We start from the raw sequence: 14,254 nt of genomic DNA, 5'->3' as shown, positions 1-14,254 counted from the left end.
TACTTGATGGATCTGGATACTGACTACTAGGAATGTGCAAAATAGGCTGTATTTGATTTGGATTCAGCCCAAATCAGAGACAGTAATTCAGTTTGTTGATTCAGAACACTGTCCCAATTTGATTTGGCTGAATTGAATCTGAATATTTGATGCTGATTCAGAGAATCAGTAATTTGGCCATAGACACAGCTTTAAACATTTTTTCTACATACCTCAAGGTAACTGGTGCAGCTCGTGAAAACTGCGATGGTGGGGTGGATGGAGCATCCCAGAAGAACGCAGGAGGACCTCTCCGAGTGCTCAGTGACGACCCTGGAAGTGGACCAGAAGTGTTTCTGGTCTATTTCTGGGCCTGCTGCCAAGCACACTGGGGACACCCCTGCGCTCCTGTGGGATGCTCCATCCACCACATCATCGCCAGGGTTCATGAGCCACCTGGTACCTTGAGGTATGTAGAAAAAACATTTAAAGCTGTGTCTATGTCCGAATCGTAGAAGCTTTCCGAATCTCTTCAAATCAATCTGGAGGGTTCCAATTCGATTCGGAGAGATTAAAGGGTCTCCCAATTTAATTTGGATTCGGAGATTCAGCCACTGAATCAGACTGAATTTCCACTGAATCAAATCAGTGACCGAAGTTTCGCACAGCCCTACTGACCATATATAGACACATCATATATATACACATACATATACACACACACATATAATTAGAAAAAGAGAGAGAGAGAGATTTAAAATTATTAATTTCCTGGCACAAATACATTTTGTAGTAAGTCACTAAAATTAATTTTACTGAACTGAGTGAATGTTGTGACACTGAACAAAGAAATCCAAGTAAAAGAATGTTAATCCAATCTATAGTTATGACATTTCCATGTCAAGCCAAAAGGAAATGGCGACAATGCTATAAAAATAACCTTATTTTGTCAAGGCAGTTGCAAAATAATGACAATGCTCAGGAAAGTCTATGATGGTGTTATTATTCTTGCTGAATGGCTGAAATACCCTTAGGTTGTTCTAATTGTGTTCAGGGCACAGAAGGCACAGAAAGGCTGGTCCTACAGCTATCAGTGTTCCTCGACTCAAAGCAGTAAGGGCTGGCAGGATCAGCAGGAAGGCTAGTCTGTGAAAATACTGGCAGGTCTCTCTCTGAAGGAGAAGGTGGTAGTCAGATGAGAGGGTAAGAAACTTTACCTATCCTTTTGTTCTGTCTTCAGACTTAGGGTCAGTTTTTCCTGTGCAATTCTTTTCTCCTATATAATAATTCCCTTGTTGCTTTGCCGCCTTACTGACTGCCCGTAGTAAAGAGTGATCTCTGGGTGAGAAACATTGAGGCTATCCCACTCTATAGAATGGAGGACCTAATAATTCTCTCTCAACCCAAGGGGAGGCCACCTAGCATTGAGAGATTCTCTTGCTACAGCTGTTAGGTCTGATATAAAGGGCAGCAGACCTGAGTCTTGCATGGATAAGGAGTTATCCCAGGGTCTGTTCCTTGGGACAAGCAGTGAGACAATGGGGAGAAACTTGGGGCTTCGGGGGTTCCCCGAAAATGGGTTTGTGACGGCACCAAACACTTCTGCATTTAGGGACACTATCAATTGCTTATACCCCTGATACACATTACATTTAAGATGTGATTAACAAGTTAGCCATGCCTTAAATAGCAGCTGGCCATACATGCAGTTCAATTTAAGGCATGATAATACAGAAAATGAGCCACAAAGTTATTCCACATATAACATATAATTTGGAACAGCTTTGGTTCTCATTTGTATCATGTCTTAAACTGAACATTGCCAGGACCTTAAAAGGAAGAGATTAAAAAACCTCTCCAATATTCAGGATATACACCCTACAGTGCTAGGTAAAGAAAAGTACGTAACAGAAATATGCCTTCTTTCTGAGTGGAACAGAGATGGATGATACTCAGAAGAGATGGGGGTTCTGATGTTAAATTCAAGTGACATGAAAACTAAACAACTCTGTCCAAGCTATACCCCTGTCTCAATGCATTTTCTCAAGACCTAGAGGGAAAGCAAATAGGAATGAGTTTCTCCAAGAGAAAAGTGTCATCTAAAATGAAAGCCTTGCTCTGAAGGAAAAAAAAGGAGAAAAATAAAAAAATAGATTTATTTAAAGAAAAAATAGGTAATTTACAGATACATGAATGAAAGTATCATGATAAGAAACAGACAAAACATGAAAGTCTGCCATCTGAGAAGAAGTGCCCCATCAGAAGACTTAAGGAAATATACTCTAAAACTCTTTTTGGTAAACTAAAAAGGTACAGATGGGTTAGAGTGTCCATTCCTATATGTTTCATAAAAATGCTGCAGCCTACCAAACTGGTATGCATTCCCTTGGCTGTAGAAGAAGTTAAAGGAAACACTAGTCAAGGACAGAAGAAGCTTGGTCTTATGACTGAAGCACTGGACTGGGTTCCACTAAATCTGGTTTTAATTCTTGGCTCTGTAGAGGTTTGTTTGATCTTGTGCAAGTCTTTCAATCTCTGTGAGCAACTTCCAATTTCTGCAATGAGCATAATATTTTCTTTTATCCATCCATTGTCTAGGTCAGTAGTTTTCAACCTTTTTTAATAAGTATACCTCAGCGGCCAGATGCAGGAGGAGGCGAGGATGTGGCATATGGCCAGGAATGGAGGGTGGCGGTAGCCACACATTGAGCAACAGCAGTGCAGTGTAGTGGGTGGCAGTGGTGGGCATGTGCAAGCTCCCCCCTTCCCACACTGTGTTCTGCTGGCAGGGCAGTGCCTGTGTGGCCCACAGCGGGGTACTGCTGCCCTCACCACCCCACTACCTTCCTTCCCAGCCCTGATCCTGGGAGGTAGCGGCACAGGAGGGTGGGAGGCAGCACTCTGTCCCTACTGTGCATACCCCCTAGGGCCTTCCCTAGTATTCCCGGGGGTACGTGTACCCTGGACCGACAACCCCAGGTCTACATTATTAATTTAAATAGAAAGCTCACTGAAACAAAGAATATCTTCCCTTGTGCCTGGGCACATTGCCTGGCCCAATGGACCCCTATGTCATTTGGTATCCCCAGGCACTATCAAAATACAAGTACATAAAAATACAATCACTAATATCCTTAAAACCTAATCTCTCTGAAAAATAAATTCTCTCTAACACTATCTGGATATCTCTGGTTAATCATGAATACCACATATACAACCAGAGCCATTTTCTCTTAAATGACTGGGAAAAATGACCAGGTAGTAACCAAGAATATGGATTTCAATTTTAACTTGCCAAGAGTACAAAGTCGCTCACAGAACTAGCCCACTGCTCCTTTAACAAGAACATTTTTGACAAAAAAAATTCTTTCCCAGTCAGTAATTTAGGGGTTCTTTATGCTTCTTGGGGTAAGATACTGTTTGAGATCCTGAGACTGACTAGATCTGTAGGTGGTGCTGAAATACAAATATTAAATCATTCTATACACAGTAATTAGCAATAATTTTTATGTCTATCAATTTGTGCTCTCTAAACTTAAATCCAAACCATAAATTGGGTGCGTGTAGTTTCACTCTATTTAAAAAAATAATTTTAAATAAATTTAAATAAATGAAAACCACAAGAAACTGACATTCAGATTATTGTATGTATTCTCTATTAGTAAAATACCAATACATGTCATAAGCTTGTTTGTAAATACTATATTAGTAATAAAAGGTATAACATGTTTAGGTTCCAATTCAAGTGAACACTTAAAATGATACAAGGGCTCATAATATCGTTATTGTATTTATTCACATAAATTTTCATGACTCACATAGGATTACACAAGTGGCCATTATTATGAACTAAGCATAATATATAAAGTATCTTACCAACAATAGTCCAGCAGGTGTGGAGGAAGGACTGGGATGTATATGTGTTGCCAGTACATTGGATATATCAATGCAGCTGACCCATGAACACAAGCAGTTAACTAAAAATAAAAATATACATATAAGAATTAACAAATAATAGTTCAAAGAAAGCAAAGAATTTAAAATAAAATGTTTATATTGTTAAATACTTAAATGCAGGTAAAAATAAAATATTAATATAGCATTGTTAAAGATATTTTTACAAGTTAAGGTTCATCTACCATGAAACATGGTTAGATGTTGAAACATTTACAAAATGACAACGGGACACAAACAGATTGAAAAGTTAACCCTGCTTAACTAGCACCATCCCTCCACCCTCCAAAAAAAAAAGAAGAAAAGAAAAAAAAAAGATGGTCTTTGCATTATGCCTCCACGGTCAAAAAACTCAGGCATTATGATCATGAACACTTGGGATTCAGATGTGTTAAGCTGCATTTGGTTAACCTGAACAGAGTAGAGGGCAAAAGAAACTTTTCATTACTATTCTGCATCTCTATTCAGGTGAACAGAATAGTAAGGGGTGCAGCTGGCCCTGGTGCAAATTGGAGTAGCCTCAGGGCCAAGTAAAATGGTGCTGGTATAATCTGCTGAAGTTTTTTTTTCTCTCTCCACTTCTTAACTCTATCCAGCTCTGATTTTGGGGGGAGAGAGCCAAGTCAAGATATTACAAATTATATCAGAACAATTTTCGCAAGCAAATTCAATAACTCTTCACATAAAAAGCCCTAAACAAATAAAGGATAGAGACAGAAGAGAAACTAAGCAGACCAACATCAGAGCAGATTCCCTAACCAAAAAGTAAACATCTTCTTTTTGAAGCAAACTGGCATCTTTTTGTCCTTTTGTGAAGTATTAATCTTAACAAATAAGGGTCCCAACAGCTCGGTGTGCCTTACTGTGTATAAGGGGCAATAGTGCTGTAGTGCCACACATACTAACTAGAGAATATATGCCTACACTCTCTTGTGAGCAAAGTCATTTGAAACAACTGATCAAGACTCTGCATTTGCTCTCCCAGACACTGGGAGGCAGATAAATTGAGTTAAATCTTACTGATTTGTGAAGCAAATGGAAAATTCTGCAAAATGAGAAAATACCAATAGTTTCTAAAGAGGAATAGCTTGAATCTAGCATGCATCACAATTCAACCGACCAAAAAGTACATAGATGGGGAGAGGGGAAAAAAACTTTCCATGCAGCATTTCAGAAACACAGCTACAGAACAGGACTTAAACATCTCATCGGGACACAATCGGTCATAATCTGAGACCAATTTCTACTTAGGTCTCCTCTCCTCCTGCTTCATTTGTCACATAACACCTACTGAACAGAAAAAAGGAAAGTTTAAGCGCTACCATGTTTACAAAAGAAAGTCAAAACTGTTATAACCAACCAAATGGCTATCCAAGGTTTGGGTAATTAGTACCCAAAGCTTATTAGACATGTTCTTTGTTGTGGTGAATTTAAGCACTACAAAAAAATAACTTAGGCCCCATCCATAAATGTAGCACTGAAATGGTATGCTTTTTAATAGAGGAAAACATCTTCATGGAACAAATCAGCAGTTGAAGCTTAACAGCCTGGGCATCCTGGACAGTTACACTGGCATATAAAAATTAGACTGCAATATTGTGTATACATTTTAAACTAAAAATGGAAAAATAATTATAAGAGCATCTCAGCAGAAATCACAGACAATTACAATTTGTGCAGCACAGTTTGCTCATCACTCAGATTAATATAACACGATTAAATATGGAAAAGAAGAGGCTCTGAAAGCTCCTGAGGGATATCATTAGGGCAAATTGCCAAAGAATGAAACATGAGCCAGTCAGGAGATTCTGGAAGCTGCAATAATACCAAGGGACTTGAATGTTCGACAGTTGGAGCTTCGGTAATGTGTGAACTGCAGGTTACGGTATCAAGAGACTCTGTTCACTGACACATAGAATGTCACTATTGACCAGCGAACTGCCCAAGCTTGACAGCTATACTATGGGAAGCCAAGTATATCATAATTCCATATTTAAACTGTTCATTTTATATTAACATTTTGCCTCCTATCTTCACGTCAAACATCTGCAATTAAATTGTTTTTAGATTTAAGATAATGGATGTTTAATAATTATTGTTTTATTGCAAAGAATTAATTAAATACTTTCTTGGCAAATAAATAAAATTCCTTTCCTTCTCCTATTCATTGCTATGTCCTAGATTTTGTATTGCTTTCCTTTACAGTGTAAATAATATTTTTGATGCTATACACAAATTATTTTTCAAGTATTTTATACAAATTGGATATTGACTTGTAAATTACAATATTTACATTCTACTTCATATTTCAAGTCGGACTACCCATATAAAGATTATGGTTTCAGATATTCCAATCGCAGACTGCTACAAAGCAAACAAAACAACTAATCATGAGATTCCCATCATTTTGATACCAAGTTCTTTCTTGGTAGATCATTTTAGAATCCTGAATATTACTTTATTACCTATGTAAGAAGTTTGTAACGTATGTAAGGAGACAGATGGCTACAAGGAGACAAACATATTTAAATATACCAGCATTTTTACCAATAATGTGTTAAAAACCAAAGTCTGTATTATGTTCTAGTTCATGTTGATTACCAGAAGCCATCTAGAAAATGGATAACTTAATTGCAAAATTATTTAAGCCATTATTAATTGATCTCTGATTTTTTTCTAATTCATATGTTGCTTTGTCATTCAGAAGATGTGGGTTCATTCAATGTTTTTAATAAAATTAATGGACCATATTTTACCTGGCAATCAAAGTATGGGATTAACTGGTTTATTCATGTAGCAATGTTTCATTATATTTGTCCCTAAATTTTATACTAGCTACATGAAAAATGTATTGTTGAAATATTGCTGCCTGTTACTTCAACAAGACTAAGTAGGCTCTCCTGCAATAGCTTTAAAAATGTACCCTTGGGAGGAATATAAATATTTAGTATGCATTCTAACTTCCTATGAAATTCTGAGATACAAACAGGTATAATACTTCTCAACTGTATGACATTTTAAATGCTGTCTCAATTTTATCTAAAAACACTCGCTAGGTGAAAGTGTTTTGCGCTTTTGTATTCATATTTTATATTACCTATGGTGTATAGCTTTCTTTCTGACTATATTTTTTGACTTAGTTATAATGTTTTTACTCAAATGCATTAGCCATTCCTATTTCTGTATCTGTAGCAACCCCCTCTGCTAGACAAAAGCAAGTACAGGGACTTTTGCAAACACTGGGATTAAGTTCCTGTTATATTTATGGTTATTTAAAACTAATGCAAAATTACCAAGTAAAGCACTTAAGGGTCAAAGCTGTACCTGACCATTTGACTCCCTGAGTTCAGTAGTTTATAAGATTCTTCACAGTATGCAGTGGGGTACTGGAGGGATCTCTAATAATATTGGAAAGGAAGTAGATACTTGACTCCAGGCTACCATGTTGTTGGTAAGAGAACTACAAAGTGTGGTATGGAAGAATGGTGGTTCCCAGATCTGCACAATACAGCTATATATGACCACAAGAGTGCAGTATTTGGCATTTTGTGGAGATCTGAGCAAAGAGGGCATAGGGCAGAAAGTAAAGCCCGGGTTGCACAAAGCAGAGAAAAAGGGCATAGAAATCAATGCCTGTGGTCGAAATAAGTTGCAAAGAGTGTAGCTTATGAGAGTTTCTTGCAGAATTTCTTGTTCAGGAAGAAGAGAACAGTTAATTGGAGACTAGCTCCAGACTCAACTCTTTGTCAAGAGAATTATAAAAGAACAAGTCTCTAGCTAAGAGAAAAACTAGCTAAGGCACAGAATATTTTTATTATGGAGGTAGCTTTTTCAGTAAACTATCTTGAATGCTTCTTCAAGTCTTTGAGTTGTGTTGCTACTTTAACTGAGAAGTGTGATCAGTTTATCTATTAAATTACTATACATATGAATTTAGAGGTGCAAAATTGTAAATCACATGAAATAACTGTGAATCATCACACAAGTAAACTCCACAGAAAATACCCTGGATTGTTAAGGGAATTACTTAGCAAATTCTAAGTCAGAACTGTTTAGTGCAAGGTGCAGAAACTGGAATTTCACTCTCCTGCAAAAATGTGTCGCTCTGTTTGGCAAAACTGCTTTATACCAGCTCTCCTCTCCTTGCCCTCTACTCCTCCCCAAGCCTCTCCCAGTGTTTCAATACATTTCTAGGATTCTGGATATTGTGCAAAGATTTAGAAGTTCTGTGTCTCTGCTTACCTTACTGAGTTTAGCTAAGCTGTTAACAACAGTGGCAAAACTGCTGTCAAAACACTGCATAGTAAGTTTTATTTGATAACGTCCCTCTTAATTTCAGGCAAGAACATAGTGCTGAGAAATCCTCATCAGTACCAAATTTTCTGCTTACTAATGAGAAAGCCTGGCTTTGTTAGTTACTACCATCTCTATATTCTCATCTTTGTTTTGATACTGTTGGTAGGGTTGGTCAAAAAATTGTCAGAAAGGAAAGTTTTCGCAAGACCAGTACAGTTCTCAAAATCTTTTACTCAAAAAAATTGAAAAAATATTCTGAAGATGGCTAAACATTTTATTTCAACATTCTCAGGTTTTGTTGTTTATACTTCAAAACAAGTTTTAATTCCAGAATTTAATACAGTAAGTTAAAATATCAACATGGTTTGATTCAAAACAAAATGTTTTGCCATACCGAAACAAAATGTTCAAGTATTAGAAAACAGCAGATCATAAAATACTAGATCAGGGCAGGACAGGTCTGTTCTTTCCTAGGAATGTCAAAAGACTACAGCTGTCCCTTCATTCACATGTGGATGTGACAATTCTGATATTTGTCTCTGGGACTCCAATGTTCAATTGTATCAATGCATCTTTATTGCGGGTTTTCAAAAAGACTGGTCCTGTCACTAGTGCAGCCTGAGGTAACAATTGTCTAGGAGCATCAGAGGGGATTCTGTGAATATGTTTTCGTTGATGGATTGGGTTTGGATTTTTGTTTTATGATTTAAAATCCACTGTGGAATACAAGAAAACTACTAAAATTCTAGTATTCTATACACTTTCTCACCTCCTGGGAACCAAATATGGAATTGTGTATAAAATCACTCTAACATAGATTCATAGATGGTAGGTTTGGAAGGGACCTCAACAGATCATCGAGTATGACCCCTGCATAGGCAGGAAAGAGTGCTGGGGTCAGATGACCCCAGCCAGATGCCTATCCAGCCTTCTCTTAAAGACCCCCAAGGTAGGGGAGAGCACCACCTCCCTTGGAAGCCCATTCCAAATTTTGGCCACCCTTACCTTGAAGAAGGTTTTCCTGAAATCTAGCCTAAATCTGCTCTCTGTCAGCTTGTGACCATTGTTCCTTGTTACCTCAAGAGGCGCCCTGGTGAACAGAGCATCTCCAAACCCTTGCTGTGTCCTCCTAATGGATTTGTATGTGGCCACGAGATCACCTCTCAGCCTTCTCTTGTGGACACTGAAGAGGTCCAGGTCCCTCAGTCTCTCCTCATAGAACTTGTCCAGTAAGCCATTACCATACGGGTGGCCCTCCTTTGGACCCTCTAGAGTCTATCAACATCCTTCTTGAAGTATAGTGCCAAAAACTGATGTAGTACTCCAACTGCGGTCTGACCAATGCCACACAGAGGGGAAGTATCACCTCCTTGGTTCTATCTGTGATGCATGATAAAGTGCAGTTAGCTTTGCTGATTATTTCCTCACACCGACAACTCATGTTCATCATGAAGTTCACTATGACTCTAAGATCCTTTCTGCTTCTGTGTTGCTGAGAGGATCACTATCCAGCCAGTAGGTGTGCTGCATATTTTTGCACCCTTAGTGCAGCACTCTGCACTTGTCCTTGTTGTACTGCATCCTATTGTGTACTGCCCACTTTTCCAACCTGTCCAGGTCTTCCTGCAATCGTTCCCTACCCTCTAGAGTATGCACTTCACCCCACAATTTAGTATCATCCACAAATTTGGACAGAGTACACTTCACATCCACATCCAAGACACTGATGAAGATACTGAAGAGTACTGGTCCAAGGACCGAACCCTGGGTGGTCCCACTACTCACATCCTTCCAGGTCAATACCAACCTTTCTACTACCACTCTCTGGGTGTGGCCACTAAGCCAGTTTACCACCCACCAGTCTGTGTAATCATCTAAGTCACAGCCTCTTAATTTATTTATGAGAATGGGATGAGATACTGTATCAAAGGCCTTGCTAAAATCCAAAAACACTGATATTCACCTCTACTCCCGCATCTGAGTGTTTTGTGACCCTGTCATAGAATGAAACCAGATTAGTCAGGCATGATCTGCCTGCTACAAATCCACGCTGGCTGCCCTGCTGCATTATTTTTCCCGCTGGACTCCCACAGGTATGATCCTTCATAATATTTTCAAAGACCTTTCCAAGGATGGAAGTGAGACTGACTGGCCAATAATTACTCGGATCCTCCTTCCTCCCCTTCTTGAAAATAGAGACCACATTGGCCCATTTCCAATCCACTGGGATCTGACCCAAACACCATGAACAGTCAAACAGAGGTGCCAGTGGTGCTGCTATGACACCAGCAAATTCCTTCAGTACTCTCGGATGCAGCTCATCCAGGCCTGCTGACTTAAACACATCCAGTCCATCCATGAGACTCTGCATCAAGTCAGTGTCAACAGTTGGTGTCCCTCTGATGCCCACCTAAGAACCCTTTAGGAGATTTATCTTGATCCCTGTTCAGGAACACTGAGGCAAAAAACTCATTGAATAGGTCAGTCTTGTCACTAATTGCTCCTTCTTGTTCAGTAGGGATCCTACGTTGCCCTGCACCTTTCTTTTACTCCCTACCTAAAAAAAGACTTTTTGTTGTCTTAAATTTGTGTTGCCAGCCTGAGCTCTGTACTTGCTTTGGCTTTTCTAACTGCCTCCCTGCAAGTGCGGGCCAAGTGGGTATACTCTGCCTTGGCAGCTTCCCCCTGCTTCCACCATCTAGATGCCTTCTTTTTTGCCCTTGGGCTCCCCTGAATAACATTCATACTATTTTAGCAAGTACTAAATAAGTTCACAGTAACAACAGTTACTGCACAGTAGTGCTGGCAAACATCTTTTAGGTAACGCTACTGCACAGTAGTCTAATAATACTGCGTGTTAGCATACTAGCACTGTCTGTGCTGCGACATGCTCCTATGCAGTATTTTTTGGCTACTGAGCAGTCAGCATCTCATGTAGATGCGCACCCCTTGTATATGATTTTTTGGAATAATGCAGTAAATAATCCAGTTTAAGAATGTAACCTGAATTCCCCACAGAATTGCAGGAGTCTTCATACAGGCCCACAGGAACAGTTTCTCAAAAAAAAATACTTATTGTACTTTCAGAAATGTACATGACCTATCTATAGTGGATTCAATATGAATCAGGAACTGTGAGGAAAATGTAACCTAACCATTTAACCTAGCATAAAGGGGAGATGCATTTAGTATTGTGTGTTTTTCTAGCTGCTGTAATACTGAAACATTTAAGATTTTTCTCTGAAAAAACTAACCAGTTAAGCATCGACTAGAATATTCTATTTTTTTAATAAACCGATTTTATAGTATTTCTATTAATTAAGGTTCCATATCACTCATTACCACAGCATCTGAGCACAGGTTAAAAATAATGGATACCTATGGTTCAAGGTTGAATAGTAAACATGATTTCAGTCCTGATGGATTTCCCCTATGGAAATACACCTATCTAGAACACTGATTTTAAAATGAGGCAAAGTGGCTGTTTTAAGTTGCTTTCTCTTTATAGTCTGGAATCTGTGTCAACAAGAGAAGCAATTTTTTTTTGGTTGTGGTTGTTAAAATTCTGCATTTTAAAAAAAATTCTGTAGAAACTCTGCAATCTGTTTGAAACAATAGTACTTAGTTTGAACATTTTCAGTAAACAGACTTCTACTTTTTATTTATTTGATAGCTATTTGCAAATTCATCTAATTCAAATAAACAATGTGAAAACAATTATCCTATGTAGCAGACAATACCATTTTTTCTTATTTGGCACTTGGCAATATGCCAGTTACTATGTTCAAAGCAATTGCTGCAACTAAAGGTAAAAATGAGAGAGAATACAGATGACAAAATCCACAATCAAGATAATACAAAAAACCAGGAATGTATAAATTGATTAGTAGCATGTTCTATGAAAGCCAAGAATAGCAACTCCAAGAAGATAAAATGCGTCAGAAAAATTAACCTGTAGTGCTATGCAGTCTCCTTGTACAATCCAATCTCTAATGAGTACTGGAACTGATTACATAAATAGGTTGTGGAATCTCTATCATTGAAAGTTTTTAAGGGCAGAGTTTTACATACACTAGGCTGCTAGGGATGAAGCATGGTTGATCCTCCCTTCAGCAGACGTTTGGACTAGACAACCTCCTGAGGTCCTTTCTACTCCATTTTTTCTATGATTCTACTGTGCATAAAACCATTTTCTCAAAAATATCCTCTAACTCTGTCAGTTGCTTGAAATGTCACATCTACAAATGAGTACTGTCATCCCCTTTGCTTCTACTTTTAAGATCCTACAGGCTGAAAGGTTGCTTTTCCTCCCATTGACCTGGCCAGTAACTCATCTGGGAACACTTTGTGCAATAAATCATGCAGTGTAGTCTCTCCTTCTTCCCTTGATTTCTCCCACCTACTTGGTGGGGCTACCATTAATGTGGTCTGAGCAAACTGATAGAATCTCACTGACTTCCTTTCATATAAGGTACAGCCTCCCCTTCATATAATATAGGTATAGATCAAAAAGGATTGTCTCCCAACTCTATCATATATTAAGATTCCCCAACTAGCATTTTTTACCTCCTTAGTGACTTTCCTAAGGGGTTGCACACATCCAACTCCAACTTATTAAGTACTTGGACACCCTGGATGCCACTAGTGAACAAGCAGGTGTGCTGAGTACCAGGCACTGGGTGAGTTATAACATTTGAACCTAAATCCTCTTATCTAAGTAGGTCCATGACCTACTGTGGGAAGATGAAAAGAACCACCCTTTCCTCAGCCACTCTGGCAGTAATTGGAAAATTCTAACCCCCAAAGAAAGGAAGACAACCAGAACACTACCCATAGCAGAACATTAGTTTCACCCTATTCTGACCTGTAATTTCCAGAGCTATTGCAGAAGCCCCTGGGTCCACAACCTGACCTTGCAGCAAGGGGCACCAAACTTCATCTCCAGAAGCCACCTCACTACCTTGATCCAATAGCACACTACCAAGCTGATTTATTTCCTCAACTCAGCCTGCTCTGAGTGGTTCCCAACCAAAGCCCTGACTGTCTGGTTGGTCTGAACACTGTAGACTTTGCATCCCACCTCTTATCTGAAGTGAAGACCCAACAGGAATAGTGGTAGGATCTGCTTTGAGATCCTATCAGCCAAGTCATTGTACACATGGACAATCAAAGTACAACATGGAGCAGCAACACCAAGGCAAACCTGCCTGACGTGGTGCACCTTGTAGAAGTTAACTATCATCAAGGTAATTGGGAATCCCCAAGATGCCTTGGCCACCAGCACCTTTGCTCACCACTTAAATCTGATGGCACGAGTGGCCTGTCCTTTCTGTGATAAGAAGGCAGAGGAGAAGTTCTTTAGCACTTTCCTGGACTGCTTCTGACAACAGGCACTCTTTCCTGCCCTCAGTGCCATCTTTGGTACACCAGACTTAGGCTTCTCCAAGACTGCGTACATTTTCTTGATCCATACAGAGCAGCCAAGGGAGAATGCTCTGCCTGGCCAACTTCCTGTTGGGCCAAGCCAAGGTGGTGACCCTGAACACCCACAGAAAATGGTTCACAGGGACTGGCTCCAATTGCACCCTTCAACTCTTTTGTTGCCTAGTCAGGATACATGCCTAATTTGTGTTTGAACACTTCACCTTGCAACAATATGTAAATCCCTTTGTGTCATACTGGGCCATCACAGGGGCCCCCTGCAACGTGGAAGACACGATGGCTATTCTGAAATGTGTAACCCCATGAAGGGCACTGAGGTAAGGGCTCAATCTCTTATGATATGGTATTCTGGTACTGACAAATGTTTCATGCTCAGACCCTGTGGGAGGCACACATTTTTGCACTTTCACCTTTTAGTTTTAACTTTTTTTTTTTAATAATAAAGCTTTTTAAAAAGTCTTTCTTTCCTAGGGAAGGGAGTGTTTCATATTAACAGGAGAAAGGCTGAAAATGACACTGAATACATATTAGAAAGACAAGTGACCAGAAAGGAAGAGGAGGGAGAAGCCTGTGCCTCTTTACT

At 39.2% G+C, this 14,254-nt stretch overlaps 1 protein-coding gene across 1 annotated transcript in view; it reads right to left on the bottom strand.

Annotated features, from left to right (window-relative positions):
• DENND1B (DENN domain containing 1B) overlaps positions 1-14,254 on the bottom strand; it is a 300,147-nt gene that overhangs the window by 94,200 nt on the left and 191,693 nt on the right. The window contains exon 11 of the mRNA XM_019530566.1: positions 3,856-3,956. Within this exon, the coding sequence (XP_019386111.1) occupies positions 3,856-3,956 (101 nt within the window). The remainder of the gene's footprint in view (positions 1-3,855; positions 3,957-14,254) is intronic.

This window comes from Crocodylus porosus, unplaced genomic scaffold (assembly GCF_001723895.1).
Source record: "Crocodylus porosus isolate Cpor-Errol unplaced genomic scaffold, CroPor_comp1, whole genome shotgun sequence".
NCBI lineage: Eukaryota > Metazoa > Chordata > Crocodylia > Crocodylidae > Crocodylus > Crocodylus porosus.
This window is presented reverse-complemented; position numbering and strand designations above follow the sequence as displayed.